General features: G+C 39.8%; 1 protein-coding gene across 2 annotated transcripts in view; it reads right to left on the reverse strand.

Moving 5' to 3' along the window:
• The window catches only part of LSAMP (limbic system-associated membrane protein), a 711,239-nt gene extending 692,443 nt beyond the window's left edge, over positions 1-18,796 (reverse strand). For both annotated transcript variants that reach the window (XM_005674948.3, XM_005674947.3), the window contains exon 1: positions 18,180-18,796. In XM_005674948.3, coding sequence (XP_005675005.1) covers positions 18,180-18,334 — 155 coding nt within the window. In that variant the 5' untranslated portion in view covers positions 18,335-18,796. The remainder of the gene's footprint in view (positions 1-18,179) is intronic.

Consider the following 19,096-nt stretch of genomic DNA (forward strand, 5'->3'; position numbering starts at 1 on the left):
AACTGTGACATTCTTGGAAATACTTTCAGCTTTACACACAGATAACCCACTCTGAAATGGGGCTATCTGTGTTCTACTGAAATCCTGACACCTGATCCTTCCCTAATCTGCTTGGCCCTGACCTGTCCCTGTTTTTTTCCTTCCTCCCTTGAAATCTCCACTTTTGTTTGCTTGGACTTTCAGAACTGTTTCCAAACTATTACCCAAAATGCCACACTCTGTATTTAAAAGTCATCTGGTTCCACAGACAGAGCCGAGCATCAATGTTTCTTTTACCATCAATGTTTCATCACCAAGGTGATGACAAGGCAATTGGCTAAGAACCTGTCAGCTCAAAAGGAAAGAGACTGGTTTCATACCCTGATAATTGCCATTTCTAAATTTTAACAGCTGAGCTTTTGGGTAAATTAAAGTCATTTTACAAAAAAAAAAAAAGGATAAAATAAGGAAACATGCCTATGAAAAATAAGAAATAAAAATGCTGAAGTTGGAGAGAGATTGGGTTCAGCAGGAGGTGGAAGCATGGTTTATCTGGATACACTGAAGGACACAATTTGTTGGGTGACCTCATATTTAGTGAGAGTAGAGGTTATCTGAATAGTAAGAATAGAAAATAAGACCTTCAAGTTTTGTTACTTCATTTTTTATGGAGAAGGCACTTGATATGAAAAATAAGGGAAAGGAGTACAACAAGGCTGTACATTGTCACCCTGCTTATTTAACTTATGCAGAGTACATCATGCAAAATGTCAAGATGGATGAAGCACAAGCTGGAATCAATACTGCTGGGAGAAATATAAATAACCTCAGATATGCAGATGACACCACACTTATAGCAGAAAGCAAAGAGGAATTGAAGAGCCTCTTGATGAAAGTGAAAGAGGAGAGTGAAACAGTTGGGTTAAAATCAACATTCAAAAAATGAAGATCGTGGCATCCAGTCCCATCACTTCATGGCAAATAGATGGGGAAACAATGGAAACCATGACATACTTTATTTTCTTGGGCTCCAAAATCACCGCAGATGGTGACTGCAATCATGAAGTTAAAAGACACTTGCTTCTGGGAAGAAAAGCTATGACAAACCTGGACAGTGCATTAAAAAGCAGAGACATTACTTTGCCTACAAAGTTCCATATAGTCAAAGCTATGGTTTTTCCAGTAGTCATGTACAGATGTCGGAGCTGGACCATACAGAATTGACCAAAGAATTGATGCTTTTGAACTGGGGTGTTGGAGAAGACTCTTGAGAGTCCCTTGGACTACAAGAGGATCAAATCAGTCAATCCTAAAGGAAATCAACCCTGAACATTCACTGGAAGGACTATGCTGAAGCTGAAGCTCTAATACTTTGGCCACCTGATGTGAAGAGCCAACTTATTGGAAAAGACCCTGATGCTGGGAAAGACTGAAGGCAGGAGGAGAAGGGAATGACAGAGGATGGGATGGTTGGATGGTATCACCAACTCAATGGACATGAATTTGAGCAAACTCCAGGAGCGGGTGAAGGACAGAGAAACCTGCGTGCCATAGTCCATGGGGTTGCAAAGAGTCAGACACAACTGAATGACTGAACAGCAATAATAAACAAACCACTCCTCAGTGTAAGAATAACAGCCTTACCCACTGACTAATGGAAATAAAGTCCATGGCCACTGCTGCCCACTTCCATTCTACTAGAGAACATCCCTGATAATACTTCAGGGTCAGCAGAGGGAAGGTTCTTACATCAAACAGTAGGGAGGTGACTGAGTCATTTCAGGTCTCCGGCAAATCTGAGAAGTTCAAGGCTTAGGGCATCTAAGGCCTCTGCACAGGAAGAGAGTCAACAGGAAGCATAGACTTGGAGGTAGCATCATGTGTTACTCTTTGTAAACTAGGGCACAATTTCAGCCATGTTGAACAAGAGTTTGAGATAGGGTAGAGATTTGAAAGTTAACATAAAAAATTTTGCTTTCAAAATTTATTTTTTTATACTAAGTCCTTGTTGGTTATCTATTTCAAATATAGCAGAGTTCACATGTTAATTCCAAACTCCCAATCTGTCCCTCCTCCCATCATCCTTCCTCCATGATAACCATAAGTTCATTCTCTAAGTCTGTTAGTCTGTTTCTGTTTTGTAAATAAGTTCCTTTTTCATATTTTTAAACTTCAGATGGCAGCAAGATGGCCATAGACTGGGTTTCAGGCAAAATTACGTTAACATGAGTGCTGAAGAAATAGAGGGAGTCGGAAGATGTAAGTGATGAGCTCACCATTTGACCTGATCAAACTCTACGAAGCTGCATAAATATAAAAGTATCTTTCTGAGATCAAATTTTATTTTGATATTCTTCTACATAGCAAGATATAACACCTAAATAGATCTTCTGTTTTGATTCTACACAGCCCCTCTCTTGACATGGTTGCAAATTCTCCAGTGGGAAGAAAGTATTAATAGTAAATGTATGAATTTCAAAACTTACTAAAAAAATAATTAGAAGATCTAATTCTGAATGGAATTCTTTATAAGCAATCAAAGTTATAAAGGTATATGAGCAAGAACATACATAAAATAAACTAGAGTAGAAATTCAGAGTATCACAGAAGAGTAGTAGTAGAGACAATGAGAAATCAACCTTCTACTACACAAAGGTTTTTTTTCTTTTTCTAAATAAAATTTCTCAGTAGTGGTTACCTGGGCTCTACTTAAAAATGAAATGACTAACAGCTTACTTCTTCACAAGCAGATCTATTACACTTAGCAGAATAGCAAATGACATTTATAAAATAAATACACACATACATATTGAAAATAAATATATACAGTTGACCCTTGAAAAACATGGAGAAAGCAATGGCAACCCACTCCAGTACTCTTGCCTGGAAAATCCCATGGACGGATGAGCCTAGTAGGCTGCAGTCCCTGGGGTCACTGAGAGTCGGACACTACTGAGCGGCTTCACTTTCACTTTTCACTTTCATGTATTGGAGAAGGAAATGGCAACCCACTCCAGTGTTCTTGTCTGGAGAATCCCAGGGATGGAGGAGCCTGGTGGGCTGCCGTCCATGGGGTAGCACAGAGTCGGACACGACTGAAGCGACTTAGCAGCAGCAGCAGCTTGAAAAACATGCATTTGAACTGTACAGGTCCTATTATACTTGGATGTTTTCAATAGTTAATACAGTACCACATGATCCTCGGTTGTGTGAATCTGAGTTGTAGTTACAGAGGTATCTAGGATACAGAGAAACCAAGCATACAAGAGGCAGATTTTCAAACTGCGCTGAGGTTCAGGGCCCCTGACCCCTACATTGTTCAAGAGTCAGCTGTACATAGTCGTCCCTAGGTATCCACAGAGGATTGCTTCTAGGACTTCCATCCCATGGATACCAAAATCCACAGATGCTCAAAACCCTTATATTATAAAATGGTGTCATACTTGCATATAACCTACACACATATTCCCATAGACCTTAAATCATCTTTAGATTACTTAGAATACCACATACTATACAAATACTTTGTCAATAGCTGTAAACACAATGTAAATGCTATGTACACAGCTGCCATCACTCAAGCAAATTCAAGTTTTGCAGTTTAGAACTTTGGGGGATTTTTTTAAAAACTATTTTAAACCCACAGTTGGTTGAATCCATGGATGTAGAACCCACAGATATGGAGAGACAACTGGAATTGTATATCCTTCTTATTTTATTCTTATAATAACCTACTACAATAAGAAGGTAAATAATATTATTGCCATTTTCATTTTATAAATAAAAGCCTTGAGGCCTGTAGGGATAAGTGATTTGTCCATGTTTGCATAGCTGGTAATTGACAGACATGATACTTGGAGCTAGGCCTCCTGGTCAGAAGCTGTGCTATTTCCACTAGGTCATTAAAAAATGTTCATCTTTTAAAAATTACTCAAATTAATTTGCTTATTTAAATGATGCATTGTTTAAATTACAAACTACCCTAACTTCTTTGCCTCTCTTTTCTCTTTTTTTGAAATGAGGTATGATATAAACACACATAAACATACAAATAATGTTCTTTTTTATGTATGTTAGTTGCTCAGTTGTGTCCAGCCCCGTGGACTGTAGCCTACCAGGCCCCGCTGTCCGTGGAATTCTCTAGGCAAGAATACTGGAGTGGCTGCCATTCCCTTCTCCAGTTCTCTTTATATAGGGCTACATTTGCCCTCCCTACAGCTAGCACCAATTTTCATCTCATAAACTTGTCAGCAAAGAGACTCCTTTTATTTTTGTGTCATACACATGGTAGAAGTTTTGCCCCCTGCTTTCTTTTTATCCAAATATTGAACAGGCCAAGGACAGACAGAGAATCCTCAACCACCATCAATCAGTTTCTTTGGCTTGATTGTTCAATCAAGTGAAACAAAAATCTAGCTCATTACAGATCCATAATCTGTTCATAAGTCTATGAGGAGAAACCTGTCAAAATACAGATACGAGAGTGAATGGCATTTCCCTAATGTACTGGAATTTTGTTTGTTTTAAAGACATTTATTTCCTTTATTATAGTTTGTTTCTAGGGAACCCATGTTGGCATCTAGTGATTGTTGCTTCCTTTTCAAAATATTCTAGCATTTATATTTTTGCTGTTGTTGCTGATTCAATATTATTTTCCCCTTTTATTTATAATAGGACAATATTGTATGCCACCAATAGAATGAAAATTTTCTATTTTCTACAGGTTTTTAAATGTTAGCAATAATATTTCTACAATCATGCTATTAAGTTATTTTAGTGACCTAGGTGTAATACATATGAGATTTATAGCTGAACTTATTTATATTACTCAAATCATTTCTTCACATGCCTTGAGTGTTTAAGATTGAAAAGGGTATAAAAGCATAAATATGACCATTTGACTTGATAAATTGAAATTTAACTTAAATTCTTATTATTCTCTTTTAGTGGCCAAAGACACCAGAGAAGGCAATGGCACCCCACTGCAGTACTCTTGCCTGGGAAATCCCATGGACAGAGGAGCCTGGTAGGCTGCAGTCCATGGGGTCGCAAACAGTCGGACACGACTGAGCGACTTCGCTTTCACTTTTCACTTTCATATATTGGAGAAGGAGATGGCAACCCATTCCAGTGTTCTTGCCTGGAGAATCCCAGGGACGGAAGCCTGGTGGGCTCCCGTCTATGGGGTCACACAGAGTCGGACACGACTGACGTGACTTAGCAGTAGCAGTTCTCATCTTCAGGAAAAATGCTTGTTAAGAGATAACCAGACATTTTGGTGACTGAGATGAAAGAAAATAGAACTTTAGTCTAGCATTGGGATCATATATTAAAAAATTGACTATTTTTTAAACTATTTTTCATTTAGCTAAGATAGTATTAATTTCTACTCCATAATATACATAGAAAAAATATTATAAGATTTTACTTTACTTTCTCGGAACTCTATGATAACCAACATGTAATAGAAACAAGAAATATTATGTATGACTTCTCTTTCAAAATAATTCTAGAACTTGCATAATTATTAATTACAAATAAAACATATTAACCAAAACAAAATAAGAAAGCCAGCATGTGATGCTTCTTATATACTGTATATATTCACATCCCTGATAACCTGGAAAACTTGGTTGTTTGCCATAAACTTCCCCAATCGTTAGTGCACCAAATTAACAAAGTTCCTATTAGAATGTGCTATGATCTAAGTTCACAATAATATTCACATTTACACTTTGTGTATGCAAATTTTGTGTACATATAAAAGGTACATGTATGCTTTTCTTTTTATATATAATTATATGTTGAAGAAATTAAAAATAAAAATGTGTTCAAACACATCTATATAGTACAGATTAAGTATATCTGTGACACAAATTGCTTAAGCATAACAGATTCTGTATAAACACATATTATTTTCTGAATATCTATATTTTGAGCTGTTTCATTTTTATATAAGAACTAAGGCAGTAAGACGGGAAAATAGTTTTATTTCCTACACCATGACATTGATGGCTTTCCTAGTGTCTCAGTTAGTAAAGAATCCTCCTGCAATGCGGGAGATGTGGGTTCAATCCCGAGGTTGGGAAGATCCCCTGGAGAAGGAAATGGCAACCCACTCCTTGTCTTCTTATGTATATGTCAACACTCCTTGTTGGCAACCCAACTCCAGTATTCTTGCCAGGAGAATCCCATGGGCAGAGGAGCCAGGCAGGCTACATGGGATCGCAAAGAGTCAGACACAACTGTGAGACTAACTTTCCGTTTCATGACATTTATGATATAGGAGTTTATTATTCTTTTTAATTTGAGCGTATCATCATCCGATTTATAACATCACGCATTTCATCTGATGTACTCAACCATATTCAAAAATATAATGTCACTTTACCAGACCAACATCTTTGTTTAATAGGCAAGTAGGAATTATATTTGTTTTGGAGGTGAAACTATGGAAACTAATTTCCAACTTTCTACAGACAATAGTTTTTGTCGGACTAAAGTCTAAATCTCTTGATTTTCAATCTACAATTTCTCTAATCTAGTAATATCCTATAAACTTTAGGCAGTTCCTTGCCATGGTGATAATATTAGATATTAGTTCATCAGATTAGACACCAAAGATACATGGAAGAATAGAGGTCAAAAGAGAGTCAAATAAAAATCCATTCATATGCTAAGCTCATGATTCAGCAATAGAAAATGCTGATCTTAAGATATGCTCATACAATTGCATCGTGAACATACACAAGATGACAACAATCTTTGGTTATCTCAAGATGAAGATCAGCCACAAACTGGCAGCCATATGTGCTTCAAACTCCACAAAATAAACAGCCCTGATGCAGTATGTTAGAATGAGATGAAGAGGCACAAAAATCAGGAATAAGAAAACCAGTTATTTTTCACAATCAGTATTTTCACATGTATTTTGGTAGCTTATGACTTAGTACTGAACTGTATCCCTTTCATTGTTATCTTTTGTTTCTAGAAGGATAGTGTGGAAAACAGTAACATGTCTAAAGCACAGCTTCAGAAAGGATGTTATTAACTTTTGAAAACTTCAAGATACAGACATTCCATATAGAAACACATCATCAAAGATTACAAGGGGATAAATATTAATGCATTATTGTGTGAGAATCTGGGTTGCATTTTCCCTCTGACCTAATACAAACAGTGCCCTTGTGCATTATGGCAGGATGTACAAAAGGGAATTTGGGATTATTACAAAGCCCACTGTACATTCAAGCTGGAATTTCTCCAGGAGTGAGTACTGAACCCTACACTGCAAAACTCAGGTAGGCATCATTGTTCAGTGTGAAATTACTTTGAGTCAAGTGAGTATGAGTGTTCTGCCCCTTGCCTCATTTCACATCAAAGGAGAACAGATGAGGTGCACAACAATCCTGCTCCCAAATCCCCAACTTGGTCCCTGAAAGTTCATGGACACCAGTAGAGGGAGAAAGTCTCAGCGGTTTCCAGAAAGTATATCCTTCTCTAACAGGCAGCTGCTGCGAGGCTGAGCTCTTCAGACTGTGGATATGCCTCACTTCAGGAGCACTGAAGGTCTCTTGGCTCTGGCACAAGCTGCTCATCTATCAGAGGAAACTGCATAATTGTCTGGGCCGTGTGACTTAAGTTTTGCAATTCTCCTAAAATACCCTATTTGACCTTCTCTAGAACACTGTCCTTGAAAATAGCTGCAATGAGAAATGTTCAAAGTATTGATATTTCTAGCAAAACCCCCTAATCCAGCTCACTAATGATCAGAAAACAATCAATTTCTTATTTTACTACATCTTCTTCACCACACATCCGTGATCACTCTAGGGCTGGATGATTCCACCACTACATAACTTGCTTCACCCATGTCTCCTTCTAATTTATTTCTTCTTTCATAAACCAATATCTGCTCAGCTTGATTTATAGTATGACTATCCCTCTCTGCTCAATTCAGTGAGCAAATATTTATCTGAGCACCTATGGGGTATAGACTAAAAATACTGGAATGAAAAGGTAACGCAGATGAGACATGTGACTTTGAAGAGCTAATAGGACATCTGAAGCAAGATACAAGTGAGTATAACTTTTAAGTGTAGTAAATACTACACTGAGATATGCATATACTGAAGTGATCCCACTTCTGGGTATATATCTGAAGGCAACAGAATTACTATCTTAAGGAGATCTCCACACTCCTGTATTCTTTGCAGTATTATTCAAAATAGCTAAGATATGGAAACAAACTAAGCATTCACAGATGTAAGAATGGATAAAGAAAGCAGGAGAGCTTTATCTACATACACACAGTGGAATATTATTCAGCTATCAAAAAAAATAAGAAAAATTGGCCCTCTGCGACAATGTGAATAAACCTGGAGGACGTTATGCTAAATGAAATAAGCTAGACAGATAAAGATAAATTCTGCATTGTCTTACCTATATGCAGAATCTAAGAAAGTCAAAGTCATAGAGGCAGAAAGTAGCATGGTGATTGTGAGGGGCTTGTGGGGTGGCAGAAATGGGGAGATATTAGGCAAAGGGTACAGATTTTCAGTCATAAGATGAGTAAGTTCTGGGAATCTAAAGCACAGCATGGACCTTGGTTTTTATATCGTATATATGAAGTTTTCTAGGTAAGTCAATCTTCGGTGTTCCCTCTCTCACACACACACACAAAGATAACCATATGAGGTGATGAATGTGTCAGTTAACCCAATGTTAGTCATCTTTTCACAGTTGATACATATATCACATCATCCCGTTGTATACCTTAATTATATGCAATCTTGTCAACTACATCTCAGTTAAGCTGGAGGGCAGTGCAGAGTGGCTGTTGGTGATAATAAATAAGGCACTGAGGAAAATTAGGGAAGATTACCTGAAACAGACAAAACCAGAACTAACCTGGAGCCTACAAGAGCAGCATAGAGGCAACCCAACAAAGACATATGAAGGGAGGGGTGGAGAGGGGAAAGGAGAGGTTCCAGGCAGGAAGAGCATCATGAAGGAAGGAAAGAACCGCACACTAGTGCACTCAAGGGCACTGACTGTAAGTGGTCCTGAGTTAGTGGACACAGTGAAGTAGCAGGTCATGGAGCATCATCCAGGCCAAGGAGCTCTGACGTTACATTGTGAATGATGGAAGGATCTGGGGACATTTCTAGAGTAATACCGAAAGACAATAGGCTTGGGCTAGTCAGGTGAGCTCAGATCCATGGTTCTGCCAACTGTCTGGAGTCTGGAAAGTCTAAGTAGACTAAAGATGTAATCCAGTAAGGTTACCTACAGCAAGGAGAAGCAAGTAGTGTCCTTCCTACTTCATTGCAGACCTTTGTCTTCATCTTTACCCCACAAAGCTGGACCGGGTTTATGATCCTGAACTTATGTAGCAAAAGTATAAAAAGATGGGTTTCAGCATTCTGAGATGAATCTCCATGTCACCCCTTGTTACAACAGCTTTGACACAGAGCTTCAGTTCTAGAGATTACATCCTTCTCTTTTACTTCTTGAGCAAGTTACGTATCTTGGCAATATGCCTGGAGAATATCCTTTATTACTGAGGACTCTGTCCTGTTCAAGCCAGTGTTTAAGCCAAGGACTCTTGTTGCTTTTCTGAGCCTCAGTCTAGAGACTAAGTCTCTACTAGGAGCTGAGAGACCTCCCTGTAACACTGCCTGCCACCTGGGGGTCTCACTGAAAGCTGCTGACCTGCTATTTTCTCCTTACTGTGTGCTCTGCCCTTTTCTTGGTGTCCCATGTTGTACCTCCCGTGGCTCTGCCACTTACCAGGTAAGAAAGCTTCATGAGACCTTGTCCTCATGCCACACCAGAAACTCCCGAGGCACCTGCAGCAGGTCATAAGTGCCTGCGGTGCCTCCAACATCCCCAGAGACAGGTCTAGAGCTATTTCCAGTTCCTCCCAGTTTACCACCATCAGTCCCAACTATTAGCCCAAAGTAACTTTTGTACAAATTAGAAAAAAATAATAATAAAAAATCTACCTTCACTGAAAGAATCTGATACAAGTACCAGTGTCTTCAAAGACTGAGTACCCTTTGAGACTGTGCAAAGGAGAGCCTGCCGACTGAGGCCACAACCTTACTGCAGCCATCCTAGTCGAGTCTCCAAGAAGGACAAATCACAGGAGACTTAAACCAAGCAGAAGGTTATAAGCGGCCATTAGAAGGTAGTAGAGCTTAGGAACTCCAGAGAAGAGCTGGGCCAAAGAACTTTCAGATAAGAATTCAAGTAAGAATTCTGAGTAATAGGTAGGAGTATCAGAAGCAGGAAGGAAAGGATTAAAAACAAAAGGAAACAAAAGTTGTTGAGGGTAGGAGATCTCTGCAGAGTTTCCACCAAATATAGCTTTGAGAACATGATACAATGGAGGCTACTCAAAAAGAAAATCCATCCGGCTCAGATAGACAGCAAACATGGGACAGATGCATATCCTGAAAAGTCCCTCCTTGATCAGCACTACCTGGATGATTCTCTACAGCTAAGTTCAGTTTTGATACGCAGGGCTGAAAAAGTGAAGAGAGGAGAGTAAGGAGGAGAGAGAGAAAGGGTGGTGAGAAGAGAGAAGGGTGGGGCAACAATAAAGAAGAAAGGAGGCAAGGGGAGGGGAAGGGAAGGACAGTGAGAGGAGGAAAGAGAGGGCAGAATCAGGGAAGGAAGGGAAAGAGGAAGAGATGTTTTAACAATTTTTAGAGGGGCAACAATGGCATATCATGGTATAATAAGAAAACAATTTCAGGGGTACTGTGGAATAAAGAACTCTGAAATGAGAAATAGGAGACATCTAGTCTAGTTCTCAAATAGTCACTCAAATCTTTGGACAGCCAACTAAAATTTTCTCTTCTCAGTTATATCACTTTAAAAGGAAATGGTAGACTGCCTAATCTCCAAGGCCTTTCCTAGTCTAAATTTCTACAAATTTACCCACAGTAATTAACAAACTCTGAAGCAACGTGTTTTCTTCTGAAAGGTTAATCACTCATTAACTTGAGATTATGTTTTGATTACAGGTGACTACAAAAATGTGTTCACTCATCCTGCATTCCTGATAGCAAGCTCATCTATACTCTAAGACACACATTACTTTAAAGGGCTTGAAAAGAATTGATACAAACATCTTAGAGCAAATGGCCAACTTTCTATTTTTATAGGAATACAAATAAAAAGCTTAGTTTGCAGTTTTCTAATTTTACAAAAGTTATTTCCTACTGTGAATATAATGATAAAAATTTTACCAAGAGATTACATTTTACGGCATTTTATGGTTTACAAAACATTTGGATACATAGTATCTCATTTGATCATAGGAATAGCTTGCGTAGTAGGTCAAGTAAGTGTCACTTACACACATTTAATAGATCTGTCTCTTTCAAGATGTTTAGATCTTGGTCTTCTGACTACAGTTGGCCCTCTGTATCCACAGATTCTGCATCCATGGATTCAACCAACTGAAGATTGAAAATATTTGGAAGAAAAATTCCAGAAAGTTCCAAAAAAGCAAAGCTTGAATTTGCCAGGGCACTGGCAACTATTTACATAGCATTTACATTTTATTTACAACTATTTACATAGCATTTACATTATATTAGGTATTACAAGTAATCCAGAGATGACTTAAAGTATATTGAGGCATGCGCGTATGTTACATGCAAATACCATTCTGTTATATGTAAGAGACTTGAGCACCTGCAGATTTAGGTATAGAAGGGGTTCTTGGAATGAATCCTCACAGATATCATGGGACAACTCTACTTTCTGAACATTCTAAACTTATGCCCTTGATAAAAATTCTTTATCTTTGACATAAACACTTGCCTATTAGTTTCAGGTTGACTGATCACCAAGTAAAGTTAAGATGAATTCTGCAAACATCTAGCTATTATTTTGTAAATCATATTTGTGGCAAACATGATAACAGAAGTACACAGAAGTAAGCCTATTTGAATAAGACCAAAGACATTTTCCTTAACTAAATAAAGTCTCTTTTCTGCCATTAAGAAAAAAAAAAAATCTAAAATCGTTTTGTATCTTTTGTGTCTTGGGTAACATAAATGAAAGAGAGGACACAGACAACAGGACATGAAAAATCCAGCTTTAATGCTATTTCAGGAGGTATTATATAAATTGGATCCATATTAAAATAAAATCACTCTATTTTCCATGACACTCTAGGGATGAGACTGTGTGGTGAAAAAATGGATCTATGATGATCTCTTTCCTCTCTCTCAGTTGAATTTGTACATCTATGCTGTTGAAATATTTCCCAAACTGCACACATGACTATACTTTTTCCTACATTACTAGAAAGTGCTGCCCTGAACATGGTTTGTAGAAGATTTTTCAACCAGTAAAGCAGTAGTTCTCAACTCTGTACATATCAGAATCATTCTTTTTTTAATACCTACACCCAAGCCCCATCTCAAACTAATTCAATAAGGATTTCAGAGAGTAGGGAATATGTGGCGTCATTCTTTTTAAAAAGGCTTCCAGTAGAATATAATGTTCAGCCACGGTTATGAACTCTCTGCAGCACCATTTCTCCAACTCTAATGTGCTTATGAACCACTTGGGATCTTGTTAAATGCAGATTCTGATTTAGCAGGCCTGGGACAGGCTCTGAGATGTGGGAATTTAGCAAGTGACTATCAGATACTGAAGATGCTCATCTACAGAAGACACATGTAGCAGCCAGAATGGGTGGTTCTCAAAGTGTGGCCCAGTCCTGCAGCAGCAGCACCATCTGAGTATTTGCTAGGAATGCAGACTTCAGCCCCCACCAGAGGCCTACTGAAATCAGAAACTCTAAAGACGGGGGCCAGGTAGTCTGTGTTTTTAATGAGCACTCCAGGTAATTTGGGCTTCCCTGAAGCCTCAGCTGGTAAAGAATCTGCCTGCAATGCAGGAGACCTGGGTTCAATCACTAGGCTGGGAAAATCCCCTGGAGAAGGGAACAGCAGCCCACTCCAGTATTCTGGCCTGGAGAATTCCATGGACTGTATAGTCCATGGGGTCACAAAGAATCAGACACAACTGAGGGACTTTCACCTTTTCACTTTCCAATTTGGATACACCTTCAAGTTTGAGAAACATTGGTCTAAAAAAGAGCTCCCTACAGTCTAAACAATTGGCTACATGTAGTTAGAGAACTGACACTTTTTGCTTTATGTAGCAGTTTACGATTTACCAAACTGAACTACTTTATCTCCTGTGGGGTCTTTAAAACAACCCTATAGAATAACTAAAGCAGGTAATTTTGTCATTTTATAAATGAAACCACCAACTCAAAATATTTAAAAGATGTTCTCAAAGTCATGTAGCATACAAGGACAGATCCAAAATTATAGCCCAACACTCCTGAGTCATACAAAGTAACAGGCAGGATATTCACAGAAGAGCAAGACCAATGGTCATAAGGGTACCTGAAAGGGTAGGCTCTTTTGGGCTCTGGTGATAACAGCAAGCGGTGCCAGGACACGTTCAGGAAACCTCCTATCAGCTGAGTCATAGACATTGGTACGTGGAGCTCTCAGAGACCACACTAATGCACTAATTTTTTTTTGGGGGGGGGGGGGGGGCCTGAGTTTGCTATTATGCCCACATAATGCCCACCGGCTTCAAGAAACTCAAATGTTTAACCCTCACCAACTGATTTAGTAGATGAGTCAGTCATCTTTGGTTGTTCACACCACAGTTCTAAAAATAATTCATTCAAAGTGCACAGGACAATTAGCTTAACACGTGTTGTATGTATGTGTTTCATACTTACAGAAACACAAATTACCACAGTTTGCGTTTGTCACATGAGATTTGCTGCTGTGTTCCTCAGGACATAAATGAACAGTAACTGATATAAATGCATAAACATCTTTAGTAATGTATATGATATGCTATATTCTTAGGCAACAAATTATTTAGTAAAATTATTTACTAAATATATTTGATAGAGGACTTAATGGGCAAAATGATCAGTCCTTAAAGTGTCAGTAATAACCCATACGTTTTGATTACCTTTAGTGAGTTAGCTACAGAAAAAGAAAACTTTCTCAAACTCTCCCTGTAGAAACATAAAGTTTGTTTTCAAATAATGAATAATTATAAGTGGTAGAAAAATCGCATATTGTGTCAGGAGTTTGTTTGATTGTTGACAGTTTCTTTGTGAATGTAGGCGTGCCAGATGCTTTATAGAAGAGAAGCCATTTTTCCCTTGAAATCTGCACAAAACTTTTACATTTTGCTGTCAAATAATCACATCTTTCCAATGTTTCTTCTTTTTCTTTTAGTGTAGAAACAAACAAGGAAATAAAGACCAAGAATTTTGAAAAACTAAACATTTAACTCTTTTAAACATAGATACTTAGTGTCTTATACCTAACACTTACTAGGTACATTTACATTTTAATGGGAAAAATCTTATCACCATAGAAAGTATTATAATATCCTGAAAGCATCAAATAGGGTCAGACTAGTGAAATAAATGCAATTTCAATACCCCCAATTTTAAACGTTTAAAGTCACAACACTAACGTGTACCCTCTGCATCTCACCACACATGTACTTAGGGAATATGTCCAGATATGCATATATGTCATTTCTACAAAGTTACCTTATGAGCAGATATATTGGAATTAACTATTTTATAATTATCTTTCCAGACATATGCTGCTATTATTGAAAACACTGTTTGTGGGACTGTTAAAAATGAAATTTTAAAGGCCAGATTGGAACATTATTTCCACTCTTCCTTTAATTTATCATAACGTCTGCATGGTTTCAACCTGCCAAGATTCATCAGGAAGTGAATCCCTATGGGAGCCTGAGTACAAGCAGGAGGGTTGGAAGGACCAGGGCTAGAAACTCATCCAGTAATTGATGAACTCTTCCACTTGTGGGTAGTGGTAGTGAGGTGGCTTCAGAAAAGCAACCGAGACTTCCCCTCAAATGGACATGAGTCTCAGGAAACTCTGGGGGATGGTGAAGGACAAGGGAAGCCTGGGGCGCTGCCGTCCATGGGGTCGCAAAAAGTTGGACACGACTGAGCGACTTAACAACAACAAGGTCAGGTGGGTAAATGTGCCTCATACTTTACTGCGCAAACCAATGTCAATGCAGATTCTGGTCCGGTAGGATTTAGGAAGGCAACCCAGGTGCTGCTGCTTCTGCCACTGGTCTGTGACCCACACTCTGATCCTTTGCCTTTGAGACGGAAGTTGGTGCTGTGGTTTCCTTTCATTCTCACAGGCTCTTATAGAGGCACTCAGAAAGATCTAGAATTCCTTCTGGGAAACAACAGGGTTAGGCAGGTATACATGAAATTCTTTCTCTTCCCAACTAGTTTTGTCACCTCCACTCTATTCTTTTTTTTACAAAAGATAGGAATTAGAGAAAAAGACACCAAGACTCGTATATGCTCTCCTATCAAGACACACGTTTATATCAAAGACCATAATTATACAAAAATAGGCATCAATTCCCCCCAGAAAAACACTTGATCATGGAAGTAAGGCAGTGGAGGTAGATGTTTTGGGGACAGTCAGCCAAGCTCCCGTCATTGGACCACCAGAATCACAAGCCTCCCTTGTCTCCTGTTGCCATTTCAGATCATTCAGGGCCACAGACTCACTGAGAGAGGACATTTTTTCCCTTTGCCATTTCACTTTCTCTGTGCCAAACATCTACTGTGGCTTCCAATGAATCAAGTTCTCCTTCCTCTCCTCCCCTGGAAGCTCATGCTCCCAGTAAAATGTCACAAATAAAGTGGAAGCAAGCCTTTCCCAGGCTAGACTTGTAAACAGAAAGCAAGAGTGCCATTCTTCAGCAGGAAACTGACCCACAAAGCTTACTGGACTCAGTTAAAGAGATTGAGAAGAAGGTCAGCTAAGAAAACAAAGGGAACTCTCTCCATAGTTACTTCTGATAGAGCTCCATGAACCCAAAAATAAAGCCTTGTCTAAGGCAAAGGAAATAAAAAAGAGGGCACATTAGGTGAGGTCTGGGAAAGCAATGGACTCCCTCAGGTGACTTCTTTATATGCACTGCTTGTCTACCTTCTCTCTCCCAGGGAATAACTGCTTCCACATTTATTCTCTATTCTCACGATCTACCATTTCCACATTTCAATGTCTACTAAAGTGTACTGCTTAAAGAAAACTCTATTTCTTTTGAGACACAGAAGTATGTACATATCATATACAGATATTTATGTAGTGAGACTGCCTCTCATAGACATAGATTTGTATGCATACAGTGCACAAAAATATAAGAATTCCTTTTTTCCTTCTAAATTAGCATTGACACACATATCTAACTCTTTGAAAACTGTAGCTTAAGACATAGGTGATGCTGAATTACAAAGACGTTACAAAGTTCATGGACACATAAATAAAAACTTATACACCCAGAGTATTCACTTTTCCCATACTCATTTTTATAATCAGTGAAAACAAATCTTTCTAAGAATAGCATAAATTTACAGAGATTGCTTCACTTGTAAAGGGTTAATGATGTTAGGGAATATGAATGCTAGCAGTTAAGGTGGCATGCTTATGTGTTTGCAAAAACATTTTCTGCATTATGTCCATATCCCTTTGCAAACAGATAAATTACTCTATAAATCTTATTACTCCGTGTGGATAAATCACACTTGCAGGTTTTACAGGGCTGGAGAGCTGGAAGGGAAAATATGCTTTGGATAGTAGGATCTTTGGGATTCATAATCTAGTGCTCAGGAAATGAAGAAAGGGATACTTACACATTAGGATTTTCTTAGTTTTTATACTCCACAGCAACACACACACACACACAACACAACATGCACAATGTACACATTCCCCTCTAACAAGGCGAGCGATCCCAAAGCAGGACACCGTGACAGCCAACCAAATTTATTTCTGAGGAAAGGAAGGAAAACTTTGCTGCTGTAGGCAGCTCTGCTACAGAACTGCTCCCTGATGCCCCAGGGTTTATGCACTATCAGCTCCTTGCACACAGATTAGAGGCTTCTTTTCTATAGGATACTGCTTTTTATTGCCACAACAAGCAATAATAGCCAGCCAGACAGACTGACACTAGGTCATTTCATTTGGATGAAATAAGATTTTAAAGGATCTCCAAGGAGAACATTTTCTTTCATTCTTTTTTTTTTTTTTTTAATGTTTTTAGTATCTGATAGAAATTCCAGGAAAGCTATAAAAAGAGACAAGGGATATATGCAGCGGATAGAAAAGGGAACGAGAGAAAAGAAATGCAGGAAAACAGGCTAGGGGCTTTTTAGAAACAGAATTATGGCTAGGTTCCATCCGAGTTTCTCCAGCTCACTCTCCCTCATAGGGGTCAAACTCCAAGGACTTGGGACTCTTCCTTTACAAATTTCAATCCCAAATTATATTTCAGAGTTTGGCAGAACTGCATAGAGATGAGATGTTGAGGTCAATAATCAATTTGAAATATCCATTTTATGCCAGGTTAATTATTTCCTAACCTCTGTGCTTAAGACTTCTATTCTTAAATAACAGCAATTTGGCAAGTTCCTTTTATTTTTCTCCTCTTCATTCTTGTGTTGATGTCGATTCACATACCAGAAAAGGCTCAGTAACTAACCAAAGTTCTAAAGATTGATTTACTGCCCTCCATTTCAATTAGAAGATCCTTAGGAAAAGTCTCCTAACCAAACTACTGCTGGGGCAGAGTGAGAGCCTTTATGTACATACCCACACGCACATACACACAGACATCACGGAGAATGCAAGCCTGTGTACACTCTCTAAAAGCCACAACCAACAACTCTTCTTTCTCAATTAAGGAACCCTAACAAAACTCTTGTGCAAAGCATCTCCAGTCACAAAAGCAATACCGCCCTAATGTGACTAATACCATAGATGAAGTTATGCTTTCTCAGTAAGAGAAACAAGATCCGAAGAACCAAACAACATTTAATCAACCCTGCTGGTCCTGGACAGGGACCAGAATCCCCTTGAGATTTGTTGGCAGCTATTTCGACCCGACCGTAAAAGGCGCACGAAAGCAAGAGCGCGCGCGCGCGCACACACACACACACACACACACTCACACACACACACAACCCTCCCTCCACAAGCCTGCAGTATCAGGAGCTGGAGTTCAAGGAGAACACACACCCACACACACTTAAGCGCCGCAGAAAAGTTGCCCGAAAGCCCTACCTGAGGATGGCCGTGTCCCCCTGCCTCACGGTGATGTTGTCGGTGCCTCGGTTAAAATCCACGCTGCGGACGGGCAGTCCTGTGGGAAGAAGGCAGAGCAATCTCAGTAGGACCAGAGGCAACTGTTTCCGATCAGGCTGAACTCTGGCGACCATGGTGGCCACGCCGAGGTGCGGGGTCGGGGCTACTCTGGAGGGCGTGTGTGTGCGCGCTGCTCGCCGAGCGGGCTTTACCAACGGAGGGCTTTCATCCACAGCAGAGGCGGACCGCGCTCCGCAATCTGTGCTCCTTTCCACTTTGCCTCTCTCTTTCCCTCGCGCAGTCTCTTCTCCCTCTAAGACTTCACAAAGCCCTCATCAAACCCGAGCTGAGGTGGGAAAAACTCAAAGGAACACAATTTTAAAGGTGAGAGTACAAACATAAAACCCTCCAGGAAAGATGGAGAGAAGGCGGCAAAAAGGAAGGTGGTCTCTGCTCTCTCTGGCTGGATGCTCCTTGGCCAGCGTCGGAGAGGAGCTTCTTCCCTCCGTAACCCACTTTCCCGGGCGGGTAGGCGAGGGAGCAGGCACCCAGCCTGCCAGCGAGTGTAAAGAAACCCACACAGCAGCGGCAGTAGCCGGGAGTCTCCCTCCTCCCCCTCCTCCCCTTCCTGTTTCTCCTTCCAGTCCCTCCCTCCCTGCCTCGCTCGGCACCTCCCCCGCCCCCCGCGGATTTCAACAGCCCCTCCACCCTCCCTCCGCGTGGCCCCTCGCTTTGCACAACTGCCCGCTTCAGCAGCAGCCAGCCTCAATGAAAGCCTGATGCGCCTTTAGGTTGTCAGGACAACAGCTCCATCTGAGGCCTGGCTGATTTCCTTAAGAAGAGGGGATGGAGCTTGGAGGTACTGTGCAAGAAAGGGGAGTAGGAGAGGGACTCGA

Source organism: Capra hircus, chromosome 1, assembly GCF_001704415.2.
Source record: "Capra hircus breed San Clemente chromosome 1, ASM170441v1, whole genome shotgun sequence".
NCBI classification, from domain to species: domain Eukaryota; kingdom Metazoa; phylum Chordata; class Mammalia; order Artiodactyla; family Bovidae; genus Capra; species Capra hircus.